General features: G+C 43.8%; 1 protein-coding gene across 1 annotated transcript in view; it reads right to left on the bottom strand.

Moving 5' to 3' along the window:
- Positions 1-13,873, bottom strand: part of DENND2A (DENN domain containing 2A) — a 367,380-nt gene extending 353,507 nt beyond the window's left edge. Inside the window, exons 1-5 of the mRNA XM_060245665.1 lie at positions 12,774-13,873; positions 9,740-9,867; positions 5,752-5,873; positions 2,729-2,926; positions 1,133-1,226 (exon numbers count right to left, since the gene is read on the bottom strand). Of these exons, the coding sequence (XP_060101648.1) occupies positions 1,133-1,226; positions 2,729-2,926; positions 5,752-5,873; positions 9,740-9,867; positions 12,774-13,798 (1,567 nt within the window). The 5' untranslated portion in view covers positions 13,799-13,873. The remainder of the gene's footprint in view (positions 1-1,132; positions 1,227-2,728; positions 2,927-5,751; positions 5,874-9,739; positions 9,868-12,773) is intronic.
- Positions 13,874-26,483: the final 12,610 nt, after the last annotated feature.

A 26,483-nucleotide genomic window follows, 5' to 3' on the forward strand; every position in this document is an offset into this window, starting at 1 on the left:
GCGGGGGGGAAGGTATAGGAGATTGTGACCGCTCTAAGACTCTGAGATTCAGAGTACAGGGCAGGATATAAATCCAATATCTTTTTCTTCTTTTTTGTTTGTGCCCTGATCTGAGAAAGAAACACACCATTCTCTCCTAGAGGAGAACTATACAACAACCTCACAACTTTACTGAGCCAAGCTTCTTTGTGGTGCAAAACCATGTAAAAGCATAGTAAAAATAGTTAACACATGCACAGCCAACAGGAATAGCCAGAACCACTTGCTTTTTGTTCATGTGAACACTGCTTAAGGATTTTGCCTGCTAAACAGCTGTCGAATGAGGAGGGGGCAAGAATTAAGGACAGAATTTTTAAAAAGCAGACAGGAAATTCTCATTGATGTGAATCCTGGAAGAAGCAGCTACTTCTATTTGCGTATTTCCCCTTCCTGCATCTCCATGACAGCAGGAAGTAAAAAAGAATGGCTGGATGTAGCTCATAATTCCTAAATGTGGAATGGCAAGGGTGGTACACGCTCCTCAACACCTCTGTTGCAGTTAACTTGAGGAGTGCAGATAGTTGGCCAATTGTTCCAGCTTAAGGCTGCAGCCTGGCACAGAGTGCTAGATGCATTTTTCCACAGATCTAACAATAGAATCGGGACAGAGGATAAGAGTTAAACAGGTCAAGATGAACACTGCAGTTCTCCCAGCATCTATGAATAACTAGATTTCAGGTGCATGGGGAGCTGGGAAGAGGGTTTAATTATTTTGTTATTGCACAGTTTTGCTTATTGAAAATCAGGCCACCTCTCCACATTCCTGTCAGTTTTGAAAGAAGATGACAGATGAATTGGAGGGATCTGAAAGATGCTGGGAGATCTGCAACCTCCATTTCAGTACAGCTTGGTATCAAGCTTCACATTACAAAAGGGGAAGGGGTAAGTTTGGCACAGGGCTTCCATTTTCAACAGCAGTCCCATGTGTAATCCTGCCATTTAGTAACTCTCTTACAACACTGGACAGCTCAAAGGAAGGCCCGGGGATTGGAGTTACACAGAGTGCACTGTTCAGACAATCAAAACCACAAAGTGCAGTTTAAGCTCCAAGAGAATCTTTATAACCAACATACTTAGAGCAAAGCATCTTTACCTCTTCCTGAGCTGTTCTCAGTAGACTGAGACAGCCTCTTGACTCGTTTCTTCCCTCTTCGTGCTTCATAAATGGCATTGATTTTTAACACCAGCTGCTTAACATAAAGTGGAGGCAGAGTGGGTTAGTGTTTCCCCTTCTTCCCACACCAGGAAAACAAAAAATTAAGTTTGCCCAAATCCATACATTCCCCTCTAATTTCTCCTCCCTCTTTTCCACCAATTTAATGAACATCTTCCCACCTTCATAAATGCCTTTCCTCAGTATCTGATTCTGCTGCAGATCTGCTGGCCTTAAAAAAACCCCCTGCTACACCAATCAATCAAAGCTTGCAAGTACTGAATGTGTGTAAGTATTTGGAATGCATAATCACTTTGGAGTCATTCTGCTTCAATTTCTTTTTTAAAGCTAGAGACTGAAGACCAATTCCCTTGTTACCACCAGATTTGTCACACATGCAGGCTTGTTCCCTGGCAGATATCTGCCAGGGAACTAGCCTATGCTGTGGTGGCACCCAAAATCCAGGATTTCCTACACATCCTTCTCCCACTGCCACTGTTATAAACAGAAGGAAATGCTCTCCTGTTCTCTCAAGAATTATTTAGCATTACTTTTCCCCCTATGTGACACCTGCCTCATATTTCAGGAAAGTAGGCAAGGTTGTTGCCTAGTGGGTCTTACAGATGATTCCTGCTCTAAAACAGATGCTATTGGAGGAACAGGTAAGCTGTACGTCTCCCTGAAGTGCAGGCATTATGCCAGGGATGGAAATAAATGTGGAGTGAGTACCACAGCTCTAAAGAAAGGCATAACTTCTGAGGCAATGCTGAGGGATGATAGCCAGAACTTTCAAAGGACTAGGGAACATAAGCCTGAATCCTTCAATAAATAAATAAATAAAATTAGAACAGAAATAAGAGGGATCTAAGATCAACACTGTAAATCTGTCTCCCTAGCTCTGGGAAGCCCAAATCACAGGCCAGTTCACATTATTAGACCCTCATCACATGGCAAAAGGTCCATGTATCTGAGGCTGCAAACAGTGATACTTGGCAGACTCACTAGCCATCCCTCCTTTGCCTTCCCCAGCTGCAACAAAATGGCAGGGAAACCCATGGCAGCACTGACTTACTGTTTGGGTCATACTAACAATTCCTCATCTGATTACAAACAATGTGCACAGTCAGGGATGGATTATAGCTGTTACTGGGGGGGGGGGAGGGGGATGACTAGGTGGACTAGTCCATAATTTCAAAAGCATTTCGGATAACGCCCACCCACCATACACACATACTTGCAGGTTTTTCTCTTCAACTCTGATGACAAAAAGTGCAGTCTTAAAAAAAAAAACCCCACCATGAAAGCCAGATGCTACAATGCCAAATGCTATATCGGCTTGGCACATTTTACAATTCAACCTGCCCTCTTTGCTCTGTGCAACATTATGCAGCCATGCAGACCATTAAACGTTTTGGATATACCAGCTTCTCGATGCTGTCAAGACTTTAAAGCAGGGACACATGACTTTTACAACTGACTATATTCTCTCCTTCATAACTTTGTCTGTCCATTCCGCCCCTCCCTGCCCAAAGCTACCTTAGGAATCTTTCGCCTTCTCTTGCCATTTTGAGGATCACCCAAGGAGAAGAAAGTATCATCGGGGCTGCTAGGAGTGGAAGGGGGACTGATTTTGGAAGGCGAGCCTGTCCCATCACGATTCAGTTTCCGAACATCCAATAACTTGAAACTACGCCGTTCTGAGTTTTGGCGGAAGAAGATGGGTTTTGAGAGCAGCTAGGAAGGTAGAAAGAGGAAAATGGAAACACCAGAGTTTGTATCCTGGGGAAACTGCATTTTTCTACAGTAAAACCAGCTTCAGGCAACAAAATGCAAGAGCATACAACAACAGTTTACAAGAATTCTTGGCAGATTTGTGCTGGCCAAATGAAGCCGCTGCTGAAGTTTAATTTTCACAGGATGGTCTGCGAAGACAATGGGAGAGACCCCCCCCCCAACTGATTTTTGGCATGACAAAAGAACTCTTGGTGGTATGCCCAGATAGCTCACCCCCCACTGCAAAAATAACCCTGCTTGCACAATCCAGTTTGGGGTATGTTACAGGAACAAATCAAAGCAACAAAACTAACCAGCTAAGCAACCACAAACCATTGGACTGGAGAACACAGAAGCTTCTGAATCAGATCGGGTCCAAGAAGCATACAGCCCAGCACACTGCCTGCCAACAGCAGCTACTACATGCTTCACACACACACACCAGTGTATGCCCTAACCCTGTCATTTAGTGATTGGTTCTGTTCAGCAGCAACACAGCAGCCTGGCACCCAGTCATGGCCTCCTGTGGTACAGAGGTTAGTCTTTGAGGTTTAAACGTGGGCGGCGGTCTAAGTTCAAATTCTGGCTCGGCCATGTAGTTTGTTGGGTTGACCTTCTGAAAGTTGAAGGGGGTGATCTCAGCATAAGCAAAATAAGAACGATAAGGCACTCCATATGCTGGTAACTGCTACAGAAGTTTACCTTTCACACTCAGATTCCCAAACCCAGAGAGGAAGGACAGCATTGTCTCACCTTGGCAAGCTGCTATTTCTTGCCAACGGTCAAATTGGCAATGCATAACTGGAAATTAAGTGAGTACAGCTAATTTACATTTTTGGGGTTAAAAACAGCAAACAGCAAATTGAACTCTTTCCCCAGTCTTTGGTTTGAGTCCAATAGCACCTTAGAGATGAACAAGGGTTTCAGGTTATGTGCTTTGGAGAGTCAAAGCTCCCTTCGTCAGATATGCTGAAGTGTCCAGGTTCTACTGGAGAGCAGCACAACTGCCCTCTGGAACTATCCAGTCTTTGAACATCTGCTTGGCGAGCGCCAACTGGAAGAGGCTATACTGAAGCTGCAGGACCACTTAAACCATTCCAGCCCACACTGAATCACCTCTGCTACTCCTGCCCCCTTCTTTGGACCTTGCATAAATAAGCAAGACTTCTCCCTACCAGCAGAGTAACACCTGTTTCCACACATGACAGAGATGGGGCTGCTAATCCCTCCCAATTTCACCCTGTCTGTCATGCTTCCCATCCTTATCTTCAGTAGCCCAGGACTCCTTACCTCCCAGCAAGCACAACTTCTGTTCAGAATACAAGCCTTTCCAACAGAGAGCACACAAGACTTCTGGTTTGCATAACTTAATGGCTAATAATATAATAAATATTAAGCAGTGACACACTGCAGAGTGCACACCTCGCAACCTGCGCATATTTCCCCAGCAGCTTGGGCTCTGCCCGTAATTCAGAGTGCCTGGAGCTGCCGTCAGTAATGATGCTCAGCTCTGTGTGAGGTCCAGTTCCCATGGCAGGCCACAACATCTCCCTTCCATGGGCTCCTGGAAACGGGATGCCAAGGGAAGAAATACGAGACAGGATTCCCCCATCAGTTCTGTTGGGATCAGGAGCATGCAGTTGGCGGAGAGGTGAGGGTTTCTCCACTCCCAACTTCAACTGAGCTGCAGATACTGGCTGCCAGCTACCACCTACAACAAACAGCTGGCTTCTCCACAGGAAACACGGAGGGCTGGCATTGCTCCTTCTCAACCCCTGTGAAGTGCCCAGGGAACAAGAGGAATTTAGCTACATACCAGCCCCTGCTAGCACGCTTTAAACTACAGCAACTCAATGCTGGGCACATCAGGATATTTTGCTGAGCTTTCCAACACACATTCACAACTATTCTGCTTACATTCCCTTCAAGCATTTATAAGGACACAGCTGTGGTAGTACTACACTTCTGGTGAATTGAGTAGCTTCAGGGCAATTGTATCTTCTTTGCCAAGGAATCCATTCTAATTTTCTGCTCTCTTGTTGATTATTCATTTTACCGTTTCACAACTACCCTTTTGCCAGTGATTTCAATAACTTTAATGTGTGTGGCTGTAAGTTTTAAATAGTGCCTCAGACCACTGGAGAGATAGAGAAGCAAATAAATGATTTTTAAAAGAAAACTCCAGAAGAGAGCACTATAGTGTAAGCAGGGAGAAAGAAGACTGATTAGGGAACTAGCTGTAACCAAAGGGAAATGCAGAGGAGGGAGAAGGAAAAGCAGAGAAACTGTAGACCTGGTTCCAGTGATGAAGTCTTCACAAGCCCAAAGATCCCCCAAATGGCCACTAGATTTATACAATTAGTTAGTTAGTTTAATACAATTAGCCACAAAGCAACCCAGCCAAGTGATCCCATCCCAGCCACTGTTCTCTACCAGCTACACAAACCTGTTATAAGACTGTGGCATTCTTATGAGATTTTGTTTGTGAGGGGCTTACAGCAGCTAGTGGAAGGAAGATGAAAATGCATCATTCCTGGCTCATTATGGAGACCATCAGGATTCCGCAGGCTTAGATAGTTTCCCTTAAAGTCACCAAGGTCAGCAAAGAGGAAATTAATTCCATCGTGGAGTTAATGGAGGATAGGAAACCACATCAAAGAATGAATAATCAATTTCATTCTCTGTCCGACATCATTTTTCTCACCACCACCCTCTCAAAAATGCCAACCAAAACATTTAACTTTGAGGTATTGGATGCTCAAGTCACTCTGGTTAGACCAGGATACCTTTGTGGGTGTGCCAGGAACAGATGATGTAGGAGATGCTGGAAAGTTCAGAACACATTTCTTCCCCAAGCATCGACTGTTTGTCTCAATATCTTCATAGGGGTTCTCCTTTGCTGGCGGATCTGGAAAAGAAAACACAAGACCCTTTGATAAACAGTACAGAAAATCATAACACTTTTGATGTGTGTAGAACTTAGGAATTGCCTTTTTGGACCAGACTAAGATCCATCTATTCTTCTCCAGGCCCTATGCTTGGTAGTGCAAGCTTTGCAGTAGTGTTGAATGGTGTAAGCAGCTTTTCTAATATCTACGCCAGGAAAAATCTTCCCTTGCTCAATTCTGTGTTAGGCTGTTAAAAGCACAGACACAGAGTCAGGTCGCTCCCCTTTGTGTGTTTTTAAAAAGAAAGGGAACCCTACTTTATCCGGGTGCCCACTACAAAGACATGGCTAGGGTGAAAGAGTGGTGAAGCACCAAAATGGAGAGAAATAAAAGGAGAAGGCAGCAAAGTTAATAATGAAACCAACAACTATGCTGAAGATTAGATCACAGTGGCTCCCAAGTTTAGACAGGGTAATGATGACCAACAACAATGTACTACATCCATTGTCTAAACACAGTTCCACACACCCAATCTTTTAATTTCAGCTGAACACCAAATACAAAGTTGAAATGTGGCCTACAATTTCAATTCAAGGCAAATGTTTACAACTCACTTTATGCTTATTAACTATTTTGGACTTGTCCTGAAACAACTGCTGTGTGGACTCCCCCTGAAGATGTCTTGAATGCTTCACCTGCCCCAAAATGCTGGAGAAAGGCTCCAATCTGGGGTCAGAACACAACTCCAGTGCTGCATCAACTGCACTAGTTACCTATTTGCTTCTGGGCTCAACTCGAAGGGCAGGTTAGTACCTTTAAAGCCCTGCATGGCCTAAGGTAGAGGTGTCAAACCTGCAGCCCGGATCCGGCCTGCAGAGGGTTCCAATCAGGCCCTCCAGCAATTGGCTGTTGTCTGCTTCATCCTCCCTTCCCTGCTGTGTTCAGTCACCATTTTGTATTTCTCCCCAACGATCAGCCTCCCAGCAAAGCAGCCTTTATTTGATCCTTCTCTCTCCCCCCTCCCTTTTCCCAAAGGGAGGAGGAGCCTTAGCCAATGAAAGAGTCTGGCTCTATAGCTCTGCGGGGTGATTAAGTTTGCCAGACTCAACTAATCACCCTGCAAAGCTACTGAGCACAGCCCCTCTTCCTTCCTGGCTGAGGCTCCTCTCTCTCCTTGTGCCCTGGGGGAAGGAAGGAAAGAGCTCCAGCTTCCTTTGCCCAGTCCTCACCATCAGAAGAAATACAAACAGCACTTTTAAGACTAGCAATGCTTTATTGAAGGTATGAGCTTTTTGCCTTGCTACAGAGAGAGGGAGATTTGTTGGGCTTGTTATGGGTGCAGCTGGGTTCCCCTCATCTTTTTCATTGTATTCATGCCCTCCAGTCTTTGTCAATAGGAAAGTATGTGAACTATTTAGAAGAGAAACAACAACAAGCTAGCATTAGGCTGAGTGTGTGTGTGTATAGCCCAGGTTTACCCAGGAAATTTCCATTGCTTTTTCTTTCACATTTTCCTTTGATTGGGGGATCTTGAATTTAGACTTCCCAGATAGTAGACTGATACTAATCATTGCACATGGCTGTCTCTGTTCTTGTACTGCCACATAAGAGTTGTAGTTATTTTTCTGGAGAAGACTATATTTTTGCAGAAAAGCACATAGCCCTCAGTCTGTGCCATGGCGCCTTCACATAATCTTGACCAGCATATGAAGCAATTTATGTACAAAAGCTCACAATGCCCAACTGCTTCATGTTTTCCTCTGGGTCTGAGACTCAAAGCATTGACTATGAGATCTTTGTAATGAATGTCAATAAATCAAAAGTAGGTTTCCAACTTATAGATGTGCACACCTGAACAACAGCATATTCAAGATTGGTACAGCACAGACATTGTCTGCTGTTTTTGATGCAATAAGTCATAGCAAGAGATGACAGTTATCAGATTGTAAAACAAAATACTGCAAGAGTGCTAATGTTTTAATTGTGTTTGTCTGCACCCCCTTTATACAGTTTATATGTCCGCTACCTGGCATTACATTTTATGACACATGGTCCGGCCCGACAAGGTCTCATTTATGTCAAATCCAGCCCTCATAACAAATGAGTTCGACACCCCTGGCCTAAGGCCTTCATACTTATCAAACCATATCTCCTAGTATACTTACTCCCTAGCACCAGCTATGCCAGGGGTGTCAAATATGTGGCCTGGTGGCCAAATCAAGTCCCCAGAGGGCTCCTATCAGCCCCCCCCACCAAGCAACTGGCTGTCATCTGCTTCCTTCTCCCTCTCTCTTGCTTCCTTCTGCACAACAGCTTGCTTTGCCAGGCTTACTCAATAGCAAAGAAGCTACAGAGCAAAACCTCCATTTTCTCCATTGGCTGAGACTCCTCCCTTGGGGCGGAAGGGAGGGAGGGACAGCTTGTTTTGCCAGGCTTTCCCAATCACACAGCAGAGCTACTGAGCCAAGCCTCTCTTACTTCTATTGGCTGAGGCTCCTCCCCTTCCTGGTCCCCTGGGAAAGGAAGGAAAGAACCAGAGCTTCCTTTGCCAGTTCCCTGAATCCCATGGGAGAAACACAAAGAAAGCACCTTTAAGACCAATGAGTGCTAATATCTTAAGGATGTTTTAAGGGTTTTAAAAAAATCTTTGTGTTTTGTATCATTTATAAAGTTTATATCTCTGCTACCTAATCATAAATAGGTACACACATGGCCTGGCCCAACCCGTCACGGCTCGGCCCAATAAGGTCTCGTTTATGTCAGATCTGGCCCTCATAACAAATGAGTTTGACATCCCTGCTGCTCTTCGGATGCCCTTCTCCTTAAAGTACCCTCTCTTTGGAATGTGCATATGGCAACAGTTAGATCACAGCTGTCCCTGTGGTAGGCCCAGTCCTCTAGAATAGTCTGCTAAAGTGGGAGCAAAGGGGGCCTTCGCTTGCAGCATTTAGGAGGAGGAGGAGGAGGAGATTGGATTTATACCCCGATCTTCACTTGAAGTCTCAGAGTGGCTTACAAATCTCCTTTCCCTTTCCCTCCCCTGTGAAGGAGGTGGGCTGAGAGCGCTCTCTCAGAATTGCTCTTGAGTAGAACAACTCTGAGAAAGAGTTATGACTGACCCAAAGTCATCCAGCAGCTGCAAGTGGAGGAGTGGGGAATCAAACCTGGTTCTCCCAGATAAGAATCCATGCACTTAACCACTACACCAAACTGGCTCCCCAGCTTCATTTCAGGGGTCTTGGGTAGAAGGTTTAATTTTGGTATATCTGGCTGTGTTTTGAATCTGTGAACTGGTTTGGGGGGGCTTTTTTAAAATCTTGCTAATGTACTGAAACATTGTCTCTATGTCCTTGCAACTTACTGGTGCCGTTAGTGACCTAAAGTCTAAGGGGAGAAGGCCAGGTATAAATATTTTAAATAAAAACAGAAACTTTCTCCCTCAGAGTAGGCAGATTGATATCTGGTGAACCATTTTTTGGATCAGCTTCTAAGGGTGTGGTGGAGTCAACTGTAAACATTTGCCTTGTATTAAAATTACAGCACATGTATGTGCTGTTGTGTTTTTTTATCTTTGATGATTCATCTGCATTTTATATAATTGGTTGAAGAAGTCTGCCAGCGTTCTGATCCCGCCACAGGTTCTCTGTTCTAGCTGCTGGCAAAGAGGTTATGAACACCAAAAGGAAGGAACAGAGCAGGAAACCCACAATCAGTTACTAGCAGCTATTTTCATTAAACTGCGGGCCAATCCTGGGCTGTTCCAACATGGGAATTAAAACAAACCTAGCAGTAAAGGAGATCAAATAACCTCTTAACCAGTTTTGCAGATCAGAGTGCTTATTGCTCACAGTCAGCACCCATCCACCGCCACATCCCAAATTCCTACCTAGGATATCTTCATAGACGTTCTCCTCTGATAAAGTGCGTGTTAGGGCCAGCTTAGTCTGAGCGTACCAATCTACCCGTCCGTTTTCAGAGGACGACTGCAACAGGTCTTCGAACTCGTAAGACTTCCTGTGGCATTTGGGGGAGAGGAGCAGAGGGAAAGGGAAGGAACAACTTGAAGGAGGACAAGGGGTGACTTGTAAGGGCTCAACATAAAAGTGAACCACTTGCATATCCGGTCATCAAATGCTTCACATGTTCATTCCAGGCTAAACCAACCATGCATGATCTCCCCCTCCCTCCCCACCAAGAATATAAAATGATCCTTGGCTGACCAGACACAGCTTGAATATTCTTAATTTTGCTTATGCACGTAAGATACTAGTCCATCTCACACAGCGAGGAGCTTGGACCTGCCTCAAAGTAGAAGCACCAAAGGGTAAGCAATACTTTACTCCCAAGCTGTCTGGCTTCTAACCCCTCCAAACCCAAAGGTCAAATTCTGCATTACATGGGAACACTTGTGACCAACGGTCTACCATTTCATAGAAAAAGGTGCCGGAGCTCATTAGCACAACTCATTTGCATAACTCATTTGCATATGCCACACACCCCTGACATCACCGGAAGGTGTACTAAATTATATCAACTCAGCATCTACTTTAAAATGCTTCTTGAATTATCACTGTCATCATAAAACCTTACTCCCAGCATACTTTTAAAACTGCTTTCTCCTATGCAGCCACAGCAGCATGATGAAGATGTCCATCTGTCTGCTTTATATGTTTTAGTTATTTTCCCATTTTTTTGCAGGGGGGAAATATTAGAAAGTTTGTCAAATCTTAGAGTTCAGCAAAATACTCACAGGGGTTTCAACAATGGAGCCCAGAAGCAAGTATTTTTTTTGGGGGGGGGGGGAAGGGGTAAGAAAGAAAGAGCACAATAAAATGTAGAGGTTCCAGAGCTCCACTCCTGTGAGCTCCTGCCCAAAATGAGGCCTGCCACTCAAGGTTCTGGCAATCACTTTGCTGCAAAAGAGTGGGAAAGAGGAGTTCAATCCTTACTCTTACTGATACTTCACCCCTGAAATATACTCCCATCTCCCCTTTCTGGGCCACTTTTGTAAGGTAAACAGGGTTGCAGAGCCTGGGGTGGTGGGAGAGGGCAAACAGCTGGCAGAAGAGGAGATAAGCACCCCTTTTGCCCAAAGCCCCCCAACCCCCATCCCTTCTTGGCTGCAAAGGGCTTCTGGAAGGAAGCATTTTACAAACAGAGATCAACAGTCAGGCTATCATTATCTGGGCCACCATACAAAATTCTGCCTGTGACATCAAATCTGGTTTAGGCCTGCACCTCATGCAAGGTTGCACAACCCACTTGTACATCATGACTCACCAGCTGAAAACCAGTCATCTAGTTGTCACTGACCATAAAGATGCCTGGAGAAGTGCTACAACTCAGCAAAATCCGCATACAGAATGGCAAGCAAATGAAAAAAATGCCGCACCATCTTCAGAGTATGAGTGTGCTTAAGTCCCTTCTTCTGAATACTTCAGAATTTTGTACAATGCTTAATGTTGCTGTGGAGTTCACTTTAGTCCACTTTCAAGTTGCTTAGAGGGTTTTTTTTTTAAAAAAAACAAAGGTAACAAAGATTTAATCCTACCCACAGGAGAAACTGGAATTCTTAACTTAGAAACACTGCTCAACAACAGATCATGTATTTTGCATGCTGATGATCCCGGCTTCAGTCCCTAACATCTATCTCCAGCTAAAGCATTTCAGGAACTAGGCTGGGTGAGGTGTGTGTGTGTGGAGGGGGTGCCTCTGCTGCACCAAAGTCGACAACAATACTGAAAAGCTGTCAACAGTCAGAGTAGACAATACTGGGTTAGACAGACTCTGACTCTATATAAACACAGTCTGACTCTATATGAAGCAGCTTAATATGGCTAATATTCAGAATTTAGATCCCCTTCAAAAAGGCAATGATTTTGTCTTTCTTCCCAAAAGAATATTTCTCAGTTCAGAAAAAAACATGCCTAAATCCCTGTCCTTTATTTCACAAAGACAAACCCATTCCAAATTCCCTAAAACCAAACTAGCAGTTCTACCATATGAAGGATATTTGGTGTCTAACAATCACTGGAAAACCCTTCCTTCCTTCTCCACTGTAGTAGTTAAAGGCAACTCCAGCAAAGCATCGAAACGTGCACTATGAATACATGAAGCTTCCTTATACAAAGTTGGATCATTGGTCTAGCTAGCTTAGTATCATGTACTTTGACTGGCTGCAGTTCTCAAGAAAAAAGCACTTGCTGCCTGAGTTGCTTTTAACTGGAGATAACAAGGATTGAACCTATGGTCTTCTGCATGCAACGCAGAGGTTCTATCACTGAGCCACAGTGCAACCTCTATTTCAGCAACAACCAACCCTCTATTTCTCTTTCTATAAAGTTCAACCATGCACCATGATAAAATTATTCCCATTTTTTCTCAGATTTACTTGTATGCCCTACTGTGGTTTAAAGAAGCCAGATACGAGCTGGTACACCAAGTCATTTTGTAAGTGCATAGTTTGAGTTGGAACCAAATCCAAATTATCTGGCTACATCTGAACACCAAACCAAAATATTGGTAGTATGCCTGTCCTGGATAGCCCAAACAAGCCTGATTTCATTAGATCACGGAAGCTAAGAAGATCAACTCTGGCAAGCGCTTGGATGGGAGACCTCCTTGGAATACCAGAGCTGGAAGGGCAGGGACAGGCTTTATTCAGCCACCTCTCTGAATATCCTCCATGCCCCCAGTAGGGGACAGTCACCAGAGGTCACCATGACTTCCAGGTACACAAACACACTCACATGTGCACGCACATTAAAAACCCCAAAACATACTTCCTCCCCTCCACCCCAAATACTAGTAGTATGATAAGAGGCATATCCACTAACAGACCATTATTATGTTAATAATTCCTCTGTAGGGATAATGGGAAACTCCATAACCATGCAGCATCAACGACAGCATAGTAATACCTGTGGTCAGCATTTGTTTTATGTTTTCCATTCCTCAGTCTTCTGCTGATGGCTGAAGGCGGAGGTGAAGAAGGAAGAGGAGGGGGAGGAATAGAGGGCAGAGGGGGCAAATTTCTCTTATTCCTAACTGGAGGGACCCATCCCTCTTCGCCCTCATGCTTGAAAGTCCGCTGGGGCTTGGGGAGAGGATTGATAAAAGGTTTCTTCTCTGGCAGTCCTGGCTCTGTGTATACATTTTCCTCACTGCCCGGTTTGCATTTCACACGAGACGTTTTCACCTCTTCCAGAGTCCCAAAGATCGGCTCAATAGTTTCAGAGTCCAAGCTGATGAGACGCTTCCCAAGTTCCAGCCTGCTAGTAGTTTCCTGGCCCTCAGAGGGGCTCTGCCCCTCTTCGGCTTTCTCTTGCAGACAATGTGGAGAGTAATAAGTACCCGGTAACTGAGGTTGTAGTTCTGCTGACCCTCCTTTCAAGGCCTGTTCCAGCTTCTTGACCTGACTCAGTACTGACAAGTTCTCCTTCTGGATATCCTTCAACTCACTGCCTTTCCCAGCACTGGAATTTGTCTCCTCTGCCCTTAACTTCATGTCTACTTGTTTCTCAACAAGCTGCCCAGCACTTTTGGGAGTTCCTGCTCTTCTCTCATTCTCTTTGCTTGCCACTGGCCACTTTATAACCCTCTTTGAGTCCACTTGTCTTGTTGCCACACTGTCCCTGGTTATTTTCTCCACCACACCCAAAAATGTACTAATCTCCTCTTTGACTCCTCGTTCTTCTTCCTTCCAGTTGGATACAGGAGATGGACTCTCCTTTTTTCCTTCCCATTCTGAAATCTTGTCTTTAATACTCAAAGGCTTATTCTTCAAACCAACTTTCCCAACAGTCCGCAAGTTCTGAGCACCTCCTATTTGCTTCCTTATAATCCTGCTGCTTTCCCGTATGCTGAGATCTACTGATGGATCACCAATGATCATCTTGGAACTGAGCATGTTCTGCTGAAAACAATCTAGCCTTGGATCCAGCATCAAGTTCTCCAGTGGTTTCAGGGTGTTCTTGACAACACAAGATGGCTCCGCTTTGTGAGTTAGTCTTGGCGTAATGACGACCTTGATCCTATGCAGAGAAGGCCAAAGACAAAATTAGAAGAACTACACAGCTGTATTCTCTGTTCTAATTTTGTTCATGGACTTCTTATAAAATTATGCCCAATAATTAAAGGAGACATTCAAGTTATAAAAACTATTACAGAATTTTACAATACATTTTCTATTACTTTTATCATCATCCCTTCACCTAACATTTTTTCTGGGAAGATGCATACTCATTAGTCTCCACAGTAAAATAAGATGCCATTTTTTTTCAAGTGATCTGAAACAGAACAGTGCCTACAGTACAGTTGGCAGTCCCCTTTTGGGGACAAGGGATTCCATGCTTGGAGCAGTGGCAGGAGAAAAGTAATTCTAAAAACATGGTTGTGGGGTCAATGGTATGACATCACTTCACAGATAATCCCAACAATTACATTAGCTTCTCTGGGAATTGCTGAGAAATCTATGGTTTTACCAAAGAGTTTCTGACTTCTCTGAGAGAGGCTTGACATCACTTCCAGATTTTTCCTGGAAGTGAGGTCATGTTGTCACCCATGACTGCCCTCATCTCCTGTTTGGAGACATATTTTTTATTAAAGGTTAACAAATTTCCATTCAAGAATTCTAACTTTATGTAGACCAGACTCCACTTCATCAAATGCATGAAGATTTAATGAGATTCAGATGCATAAAATGGGATCTCGTCAGTGAAAAATTATGCTAGAATAAAAATGTGTTAGTCTTTGAGGTGCCATGTGCTTTTTTCTTTTCTTTTTGCTGTTGCAACGGGCGTCACCACTGCCATCTCTTTGGAATACGTTACCAAAGATTTGAGTCATCCAATTTAATTGTGTATCTTCCTCCACTTATCTCCATACTAATGCAATCCCCTGTTCAGGATGTTAGGGTTACTCAGATCAGTCAAATAAGTTTTGTAATTTACTCTGATCAGCTTGAGGACCGTTCAAAATACTTGCGTAAACTTTTCTATCCAGATTTATTCACATATGGAATTGCCTGTTTTCTCCCCTTCCATGCTGTTCCTCTCATAATTTTGATTGTATACAAAAACTCTGGCATGAACTGGACAGTACACAGAGACAGCCTACAATTATTTCTGTTTCAGGGGTTAGGGAGCCCCCCCTAGAGTGCCACCAGGACTGGGCAAAGGGTTGCAGTCTTTGCGTAATATTTATTTCCACATGTAGTTCTGCCTTTGTTCCATCACAGAACTCCATAGTGGTTTATGAAGGGGCTCCCTCCAACTTAAACGGCTCTTCTGCTACAGAAAAAGGCACTTGACCAGGATGAAGAGTTTCACATTTTGGTGACTGTAGTGGTAGGATCCAGGTCAATATTTAAGCATGAGGGGGAAGGAAAGGAAGGAAAGGTCCCCTGTGCAAGCACCAGTCGTTTCCAACTCTGGGGTGACGTTGTTTTCACAACGTTTTCATAGCAGACTTTTTACGGGGTGGTTTGCCATTGCCTTCCCCAGTCTTTTACACTTTCCCCCCAGCAAGCTGGGTACTCATTTTACCAAACTCGGAAGGATGGAAGGCTGAGTCAACCTTGGGCCGGCTACCTGAATCCAGCTTCCACAGGAATCGAACTCATGTTGTGAGCAGAGAGTTCAGACCACAGTACTGCAGTACTGCTGCTTTACCACTCTGCGCCACGGGGCCGCTAATGTGATGGGGAAGAGCAGGATGCAATAAGTAGTACTGGGCAAGACTGACCAATAATCTGATAAGCAACAAGTAGTTTCATGAATTAATAGCAAACACACTCTCATTTCCTGCGGCGCACACATTTGTTTATTTATTTTATTTTATTTATTTTATTTTTATTTTATTTTATTTATATCCCGCCCTACCCCACCGAAGTGGGCTCAGGGCGGCTTTGTTCCTGATGCTCCTTTCTGGATTCTGGTCAAAACTGGCTTTGTAAGTTTGAAGCACTTCAAAACTGGCTTTGTAAGTTTGAAGCACTTCAAAAACCCATGAACAGAGGATGATAAAGAATGACTGTACACACCACTAGCCATGATGCTCTTATCAGGTCACCTTCAACTCCTTGAACTATCATGTGTCACCAATTCTCTCTCAAGGAAGTATTGTTTAGCCTCAGACTCCCATAAGATAATAGGCAGCCATATTTCAGAAGCACGATTAAGAGCTAGAGAGACTGTGTTTCTTTCCCTGACCAGCTCAGAGAAAAAGAAAAACCAATACTTTAAAACATAATTCACCTCTCAATAGATTTGCAAACCCTGGTTTTAGGTTTGTTGCTCCCGTGGGCTGCTGCACTTGCCGTCATTGTGTCAGCACCTGCCATGACTGCAGTTCACCTGGGAGAAATGACAGCAAAACAGTTCACAATTAATGCCTCTGACAACACAGTTTACATACAACAACAAAAAAACCCAAGAAAAATCTCCTGTCCTATAATCTCCATCCATTAATAGCTTTAACTGCTGTGGTTTTGCACACTCTCTAAAAAGAACTTTACAAATGATGGCTCCATGGCAGGGTGGTGGAGGGGGAAGGGAGGTTTTAGGACCACTAGGGTTACAATTTAGTTCAGTACTGGTAGAATCCTGGAAGCATCTGATACATTCTATGAACTGCTGTCTGGACAAGTGCATTTTAGAGTATTCTGCAGTCACAGCATGCAAATGCAGAATTTAATTCTCAGGATGCTAAGTTTAGCACTAAGCAAAGGGACAAGTATCTAGCTCTCATTATTGCCAAGACTGGCTTAAGAGTATGCAAATAAAGCCTGGCCAGTCTCAGAAGCCAGGAGGAGGAGGTGGAACTGGACAGTCAGCTGTTGGGAATAGGTTTCGGGTGACCTGTGTAACCTTTTGGCTCTATCTACTCATTTATGACAATTCTATCCCACCCTTCCTCCAAGGAGCCCAAGGGCAGCATATGTAGCTCTCCCCCTCCCCCACTTTACCCCCTCAGCAACCTCATGAGAAAGGAGCTTTATTGGGCTGATGGAACCCAGAACTTCCCCCTCTTAGTATGACACTAATCCCTACACTGTATCGGTCTCTCCCTGTGGCTAGCATTCAACAGCCACTAGGGTTATCAATCCCCAACTGGGGGCAGTTGGTCCCCCATTTTGGAGGTCCTTCCCCCGCTTCAGGGTTATCAGAAAGCAAGGGGAGGGAAGGAAATGTCTGCTGGGCACTCCATTCTACTCTATGGAGATCGATTCCCATAGGGTATAATGCAGAATGGATCCGTGGGTATCTGGGTGCCAGTAGGGATAGAGATAGGGATAGAGGCACCAAAATTTCAGCATAGCATCCGGTGCCTCTCCTCAAAACACTCCCCAATTTTCAAAAAGATTCGACCAGGGGGTCCAGTTGAATGAGCCCCCAAAGAAGGTTCCTATGGAAGTAAGGCATCTAAAAGGAGCATGTGATGTGATGGCCAGAATTCCTTTTGGAGTTCAACTGTGCTTGTCACACCCTTGCTTCTGGCTCCACCCCCAAAGTCCCCAGATATTTTTTGAGTTGGACTTGGCGACCCTAATATCCACTGTGGTACCCCACTCTGGTTCGTGGCAAAAATGGCTATGCATGGCTATGCTATTTATGCCTTCAGAATTTAAGTCAGCTGGCAAGGCCTATGCCTGATTTCAGCTTTCTATAATACCTAGCAGGGCTGTGGTACATAGCAATTAACAGCAACAATATTTGTCCAAGAGAAGATATTTGATCCCCTACGGAGTTTACATATTCTTTGCATCCTGCCAATGTTCATGTAACTTGTCTTGCCAAGTGAACCCATAAAAATACCATGGACTGAGGGGGGAGGGGGGAATCAGGGTCTTCTGCAGTTGCTACTTATTCTTTGAAAGAGATCCTAGATCTCACCATGGCACAACAGGGTTGACCTGAAAGAAAGACGTGTCCACAGCAGGCAACAAACAGGACAGTAATGCACATTTACTGCACAACGGTTCAATCAGGCGGAAAGGATCCCAAAATGGTCCAAGCTCATTCCCAGGGCAACGTGACATCATCCACGGTGCCTTAAGGCCAAGGGTGAATACTGGCTCTCAAAAAGTCTTCTAACGAAGGGTCGTTTAGGTCACTGTTCATTATTCCTTCCAAAGCAACTTCTGTTCCTTGTTTGGCTGGGACGGCTTCAGCTCCCCATTCAACGTAGAGAGAGAGATTTTTGCACTGCTTTGAAAAGAAGCTGGGGGGCTCTGGGAAGCACCCTCTTCTCTCTCCAACCCCCCCACCCCCCGTCCATGCTTTCTCATTACTTTTCAAGAGGGCATTATACAAATCTAGTGGGCCAAAACCAGTTTTTCATGGCAGGAAAAAAGTTCATTGTTTCTTACACAATACGTTGGGGGTGGGGAGGGAGAAACCCAAAGCCTCTGGAGTCTGTCCACTTGGCAGATCTTTTTAGAGGCACTCCTGCCACAGTCAGAGCCTAGCAGAAAAGCCAGTACAGTTAGCAGCTCTTCCAGCTTTTGTGCATCCAGAAGAAATAGCAGCCTTATTTTTATAACGCGAAGTGCTGAGAGGGTGAAGGGAGGGGAGCGCAAGAGTGATGCAAGAATAATTCTGTGTGTCTTTTTGTGCTCCTTCCCCATGTGACTTTTGTGAGTAATATTTCCAAAACAAAGACAGAACACTGGGTCAATGTAACAAGTAGAAGATTACGGTTCCTCATTCAGGGCACAATCCCACAGGAATTTATCTGGTGCAAGAGCCAATGAAATGAATAAGACTTTGATAAGACACAATACAAAAAACCCATAGAGCACTTAGGGAAAAAACGAATGGTGGAACAAGAGATGCAAGACAGATGGCATTGCCTTTGCATGCAGCTTAACAGCAGAGTGAAAGAGCAATTAGTATGAATGAACCCAATTCCCAATTGACAAGTAGTGAATGAAAGCCACCAAGATGATCTAAATCCAACTGAGAGATACAATTTGAACTCAGGATCAAGCTCAAGTCTCTGTCCATATGCGTCAAACACCCTCTGGTAGCTCTTTCCTTGCAGTACATATGTACAAAAAAGCAGCTACGTGGGAGGGACAAATCACACCACTAGCTCTTGTGATTGGTGTTAGGGTGTCAAATAGTGTGGGGAATCCTCACACGGTGTCTTCAATCATAAAAGCTTCCCACCAGAACGAGATTGGTTTCTGTGCCACTGGCTGTGCATGATAAAGGAGGAAGGATTGGCTGTAGGAGATTTCACTGCATTTCCAATAGGGTTGCCAAGTCTGACTCAAGAAATACCTGGGGACTTTGGGGGTGGAGCCAGGAGCAAGGGTATGACAAGCACAATTGAACTCCAAAAGGAGTTCTGGTAATCACATTTAAAGGGACCGTGCTCCTTTTAAATGCCTTCCCTCCATTGGAAATAATGAAGGATAGGGGCACCTTTTGGGGGGCTCATAGAATTGGACCCCTTGATCTAATCCTTTTGAAACTTGGGGAATGTTTTTAGGAAATGCTCCAGATACTGTGCTGAAATTTTGGTGCCTCTACCTCAAACAACAGCCCCTCTGGAGCCCCAGATACCCACAGATCAATTCTCCAGTATTCCCTATGGGAATCAACCTCCATAGGGTATAATTGAGTTTCCAAGAGACATTTTCCCACACACACGCTTTCTGATGACCCTGAAGTGGGAGGAGGGCCTCTAAACCAGGGGGTCCCCTGTCCCCAACTGAGGACTGGCAACCCTAATTTCCAGTGTTGGCCCTGCCATCTGAAAATGTGTGTGCATGCCTTTTTACGATGACTTTGAAAGTCTGGGGCAGGAGTCAAAGCATTGCAACAAGCCCTGGGGGCAAGTAACATCTGACAGGGGTAGGAGACTCTGCAAGAGTCAAAAGAACTCCCCCACACACATACCCCCCATGATCATCATCTTAATTTTGTTTGGGAAGCTTAACACATACAGAGGGCCGCTTGGTACCTTATGATAGCCTTGTGGTTATTTTTCAAGAGGCACAACTTGGGAAGAGAGCAGGGTAGGATGTAATGTCCTGGTTTGAGACCTTCACTGGTAACAATACTCTCAGGAATGCCTGACCATTATCAGGAGAGGTTTGGAAGCAGACAATGCATCCATCTGCTACCGCTGCACAGCTGTCCAGAAAAAAAGGGAGGGCTCTGATCCAAAGGGTGGACAATGGGAAATGAACGAGGAAAAAAACTGCAGAATACCAAATTCCTCTACGCTCTCTTGCTCACGTGCACACAAAGGCACTAGTTTCCCAGGGTCACGTGATGGGGGGGGCTTCCTCCTGCCAGGCAGAGCTAGACCCTGCCATGACCCTTCTCTTCCACACAAGGGTCCCTACCCGTTGCTGTGCTTCCGAAGAGGCGTTTGTTTACTGTCCTATCATTGGCATGCAGGAAGCGGCCTTGAAATGAGCTGTAATCATCTTTCGCCAGCAGTTGCCATTTGGCTTCTTTTCTAATTTCAGCTCCCCCTTTCCTTCCTACTTTCTCTCTCTCTCTCTCTCTCACACACACACACACACACACAAACATTGCCATTTAAAATAAATGACCCCTTTTTCCCTCCTAAAAAATATAGCAATGGCAAACAGAAGCCCCAAGAAGAGCTGAGGACACACCTCTTTTTAAAGATGGGTGAATATTCTCATATTAAAAGCTCAGCTACATTTCTCAAATTTAAGCACATAGCTCATCCCCATGTTTTGTTTTGTTATGCTTATGTGTGGTGAAAAGTCCCTCTCTCCACAGATAGATGGTTCTGACTAAATACATTCACGTTCTGCTTCAGTATTTTCAACTGGTTTTCTCCTAAACATGTACCTTTTTTTAGGCCAAGACACTGAAAATTATCCCAGATTTACACAAAAGTCATCAAGATCTTTGGCAAGATCTTTTAAAGAAGACAACCAGCATGGTGTAGTGTCTAGGAACGTCAGAGGCACAGGTTCAAATCCCGAGTTAACAATGATATTCACTGGGCAACTGTGGGCTAGTTACTCTCTTAACCTAACCTACCTCACAGGGTTCTTGTGCTGGTAAAATGAGAAGGCACTTGAAGGGCAGGACAAAAATTTAACAGGTAGAAAAATACATAGTTCACTTTTCCTGGGCCTAGTGTCAACCAAATTCAAAGGGCAACCTTCTAACACTACGAGACAGGAAAAAAAATATTTCATTCATTTATACCCCACCTTTCTCCCCAATTGGAACCCAAAACTACCTATATAATTTTCCTCTTTTCAGTTTTATCTTCACAACAAAGTAGGTAAGTAAGGTTGAGAGAATGTGACTGGCTCAAGGTCACCCAGCAAGCTTCTATGAAATGAAAGTTCTCCTCTCTTAACAAGGTTTATAATCCCTCCCCAAATTCTATTTTCTTTTTTCCTAAAGAAAATCCTATCTCTAACCTTGTCTCACAGAGAAGCTGTTTCAATCTTTCCAGTCATTTTATTTCCCTGCTACTCTAAATAATACCCTTTCTGAGGTGGGAGTATGTATTCTAGAATCATATCTTGTATTCCAAAAGTGACCAAGCTATATCACAGATTTAAATAAAGTCATGACCATAATTCCAAATTATTTTTATTCTCTTCCCTAATGATACCAAAACTGAGTTCATCAAAATCTTAACAAGATTGTGCCAACAAATACAAAAAACAAAATTGTGGTGCAGACTGAAAATGTTCCATTTACATCACAATTCTGAAAAAAGGAGATGTCAAAAACTGCACAACTTTCAAACCACCACATTAATTTCTCATGCATGTAAAGTAATGCTCAAAATTTTACAACGAAGACTGTTGACACTTATGGAATGAGAAATGCCAGTGTTCAAGCTGGATTCAGAAAAACAAGAGGCGCTAGAGATTATATTGAAAATGTACATTGATTACTGGAGAATACTAGAAAATTTCAGAAGAAATTGAGTTTGTGTAGATTACAGCAAAGTTTTTGACTCTGTGGATTATGAAAAACTCTGTGCCACAGTACTGATTGTTTTGATGCGTAATCTATATTCTGGACAAAAGTCAGAGTTAGGACAGAATATTGAGCAACAGAATGGTTTCCAATTGGCAAATTCTACCTCCAGATCTCTTAATCTCTTCAATCTGTATGCAGAACACATCATAAGAAAAACTGGATTAGATTTAGATGAAGGTGGAGTGAAACTTGGTGGAAGGAACATTAGAGACAAATGATGCCACATTGTTGGCAGAACACAGTGAAGACTTGAAACAACTACTGATGAAGGTTAAAGTAGAAAGTGCCAAAGCAGGATTATAGCTGTACATTAAGAAGACAAAAATAATGACTGGGGAATTATGCAATTTTAAGATTGACAATGAAAAAAATCAGGAAGGTAGGCATGTTGGTCTGAAGCGAGTCTACTGGCACCTTTAAGACCAACAATGTTTTATTCAAGGTATAAACTTTCGTGTGCAAGCACACTTCTTCATATACCATGAAACAAGATTTAATCAACCATTACATAAACGTAGAGAGATAGGGTTGCCAATCTCCAGTTGCGAGCAGGGGATCCCCTGGTATGGAGTCCTTCTCCTGCTTCAGGGCTATCAGAAAGCAGGGGGGGAGGGAACAGCTGCTGAGTGCTCCATTATACCCTATGGAGACTGGTCCCCATAGGGTTTAATGGAAAATTGAAGTGTGGAGCTCTTGGGGGGGCTGTTTTTTTAGATAGAGGCACCAAATTTTCAGCATTGCATCTGGCACTTCTCTTCAAAAAACCCTTCAAGTTTCAAAAAGATTGGACCAGGGGGTTCAATTCTATGAGCCCCAAAAGAAGGTGTCCCTATCCATAAAATCCAATGGAGGGAAGGCTTTAAAAGCAGCCCAGTCCCTTTAAATGTGATGGCCATGCTTGTCACAACTTTGCTCCTGGCTCCACTTCCAAAGTCCCCAGACATTTCCTGAGTTCGACCTGGCAATCCTACAGAGAGAGGGTGGGGTGGCGGTTAGTTGACACGAAAGGCTAGTTCAGGGGTGTCAAGCTTCTTATGAAGGCTGAATCTGACATAAGCGAGATCTTGTCAGGCTGGGCCATGTGTGTCATAATATGTAATGCCAGATAGCAGAGATACAAACTTAATAAAGGACACAGGCAAACACAATTAAATATTTTTTTAAAAAACCTTGAAATAAACCATGCTTAAAACATTAGCACTTGTTGGTCTTAAAGGTGCTTTATTTGTATCTCTCCCATGGGATCCAGGGAACTGGGCAAAGGAAGCTCTGGCTCTTTCCTTCCTTCCCCAGAGGACCAGGTGGGAGAGGAGCCTCAGCCAATAGAAGGAAAAGTGGCTTGGATCAGTAGCTCTGCTGTGCGATTGAGAGAGCATGACAAAGCAAGCTGTTTCTCCCCTGCTTCCTCCCCAAGGGAGGAGCCTCAGCCAATGGAGAAAATACAGGCTTTGCTTTGTAGCTCCTGTATGATTGAGCAAGCCTGGAAAAGCAAGCTGTGATGCAGAAAGAAGCAAGAAAGAAGGAGAGGGAAGCAGACAACAGCCAATTGCTTAGAGGCCCGATAAGAGCCCTCCAGGAGCTTCCGGGCCACATGTTTGACATTCAGCTTCCGGGCCACATGTTTGACATCCCTGGGCTAGTTAGAGTCAAGATGCATAAGTAACTGGTCTTATAGCTGAGACTGCACTAAGGCAGTTGGTAAAATCTGTGAATGGCAGTAAATTAACAAACAAATTCAAGAGTTAACAAACAGATGAAAGAATTAAGTCCAGTGGCACTTCCAAGATAACAAAGTTCAGTTCTGAGTATAAACAAGAACTGAGATACTTAGCATAAAAACATTGAAATTGTTCAAGATTTTTTATTCCCTGACTCCATCATCAACCAAAAGGGAGAATGCTCCCAAGAAGTCAGAAGGTAATTGAAACTGGGAAGGGCAGCCACGAAGGAGCTAGAAAAGATCCTTGAACATAAAGATGAGATCAAAATTCATGCTATAGTATTCCCCATTACTATGTAGGGGTGTGAAACCTGGCCAACAAAGAAAGCTGACCAGAAGGAAGTAGATTTCTTTGAAATGTGGTGTTGGAGGCATTTTATAGATACCATGAACCAACAAAAATACAGATAAGTGGGTCCTAGATCAAATCAAGCCTGAACTCTCCCTAGAAGCTAAAATGCTAAATTGAAGCCATTGTAGTTCTGTCACAGATTTGAGAAGGCAAGAGTCACCACAAAATATAATAATACTAGGAAAAGTTCAAGGCAGCAGGAAAAGAGGAAGACTCAATAAAAGGTCACAGCCCTCAGTTTGCAAGACCTGAGTAAGGCCGCTAACAACAGGACATTTTGGAGAATGTTAATTAACTGAGTTGCCTTTTTAATGTCTGTGGGTTCTGGCTGGTGGTGACCTATTATATTTTTAGATGTCTAGTTTTTGGACTGTTTACTGCTGTTTTATTGTAGTATTATGTCATTAAAGATTTGCTTGATTGACTGAGTAAAGCAATCATAACGTGGAAGTGAAAGAATTCATCGAGTTGCCATAAATTGGGTTTGGGGTCTTGTCTTTTTTTTTTGCTACAGCTGCTCTAAAAACCAAACCTTCCAATGCAACCTTCCCAGGATCTCTTTTGGGCTTGGCACAGGGCTCCCCAACACAGTGACCATGCTCATCAAGGCATTTTTGGCACCCATTAAATATTTTTAGAAAGTGGGTGGGATTCTTACCCACAAAACTTTTGGTTGGCTACTGAAGATCTGATCTGCTATGCAGATTAAAATAAAATTGTTTCAGTGGCAGCTGTCACCACAGTGTTTATTTTATTCACTCTAACCCACCCAGTGCATTTTTAATTACACTCTCTTCTCCCTGCACTTCAGCTTCCTCTATGTGACTCCGCCTCCTGAGGCAGCCATCTTTTTCTCTGCATGGGCACACTGCATCAGAATGCCAAAGGTGCACAAACTCAAAAAGGTTGGGGACCCCTGGTTTAGCACAACCAGTTTATGCACTTCCAAATATGCTTACAGCCATTCGTTTCAATTTTTTTCTCAAAACACCACAGACTAGGTGGTGCCTCCAAGAATACTTATTCTTACTCTTTGTTAGGGTTACTTACTTTTAATGTTAACAAACAGGCTTCCCCTTCCTCACTTATAAATGGATGTCTACTACCACAGGTCAAGATAATCTATGCAATGTTAGTTTTTAGCTTTTCCAAATGCTTATTAAGATACACAGATGGCATCACCACTCTAGACCCCTGTTGGGATTGCAAACTTCAAAGTCTGCAAACTACACAACGTTAAAATAAGAGAGACAACAATAGACTTATATGTAAAGGGCGGATGTGCAGAAGACATGAGCTAGCAGGATAACTAGGAACAGAGCTAGACTTCCCATTTGAGAAGTTCATCCTTCCATCCCACCCTCTTTTCTCTATTTACAGCATTTCCTGCAATAGGGGAAGTATATACATCAAGTGTTGCCACAGTCTACGTACAGAATCCTGGCACAGGAATACACAAAAGTCAGAAGATTCATTTCCTCCATGATCTCCACAAAAAGCAGTTTGACCTACATTGTGTAGAATCAGAAAAAATGGAGCAGAAATTTCCTGAATAAGCAAATATTCTCCGGGTGATCTAAAAAACCAGCAGGCCTTGGGGTGAATGAGGGGGAAGAGCAGGAGTCAAACAGCCATGTCCCTGTGAACACTGTGAATTAATAGGGAAGGAAGGAGTCCGATGTCAAGTTGTTCATTTATTATTCAGCTTGCCTTTTGGCATAAACCCCAAGCAGGCTTATGGTATTTTCTTTCGATGTTTAATAATGAAAAAGAATAAAACAAGATCACCAGGGCATTTTTTGTAGCAGAAACTCCTTTGCATATTAGGCCACACACCCCTGATGTAGCCAATCCTCCTGGAGCTTACAGGGCTCTTAGTACAGTGCCTACTGTAAGCTCCAGTAGTGGGTGGTGGCTTAATATGCAAAGGAGTTCCTGCTACAAAAAAAGCCCTGAAGATAACTGAGATTAGCATTGAAGCTCAAGAAGCCAATGGGCCTACCTGTAGAAAACTTTACTTTAAACAAGAGTTTTACAGCCTTCCTCGGAGCTACTGGGGAAGGGATTGATTGAACTTTGTACATAATTTTGGTGCTGCCACAGAAAAGGCAATAGGAGGTTGCCACCCACTGAAATGGAGCAGAGCCTCACTAGATGATCTCTGTGTCTGAGCAGATTCATGTGGGCAAAGGCAGTTATGTTCTGAGATACCGACAACACAGAATGCTGAGCAAGAAGAATTCTATAGAGCTGTAAAAAGGTAAAGGTAATGGTAGTCCCCTGTACAAGCACCAGTGGTTTTTGACTCTGTGGTGATGTTGCTTTCACGTTTTCATGGCAGACTTTTTATGGGGTGGTTTGCCATTGCCTTCCCCGGTCATCTGCACTTTCCCCCCAGCAAGCTGAGTTCTCATTTTACCGACCTCGGAAGGATGGAAGACTGAGTCAACCTCGAGCCGGCTACCTGAACCAGCTTCCGCTGGGATCGAACTCAGGTCATGAGCAGAGGGTACCGACTGCAGTTCTGCAGCTTTACCACTCTGTGCCACAGGGCTCT

The sequence above is a fragment of the Heteronotia binoei genome, chromosome 8, assembly GCF_032191835.1.
Source record: "Heteronotia binoei isolate CCM8104 ecotype False Entrance Well chromosome 8, APGP_CSIRO_Hbin_v1, whole genome shotgun sequence".
Taxonomy (NCBI): Eukaryota; Metazoa; Chordata; class Lepidosauria; order Squamata; family Gekkonidae; genus Heteronotia; species Heteronotia binoei.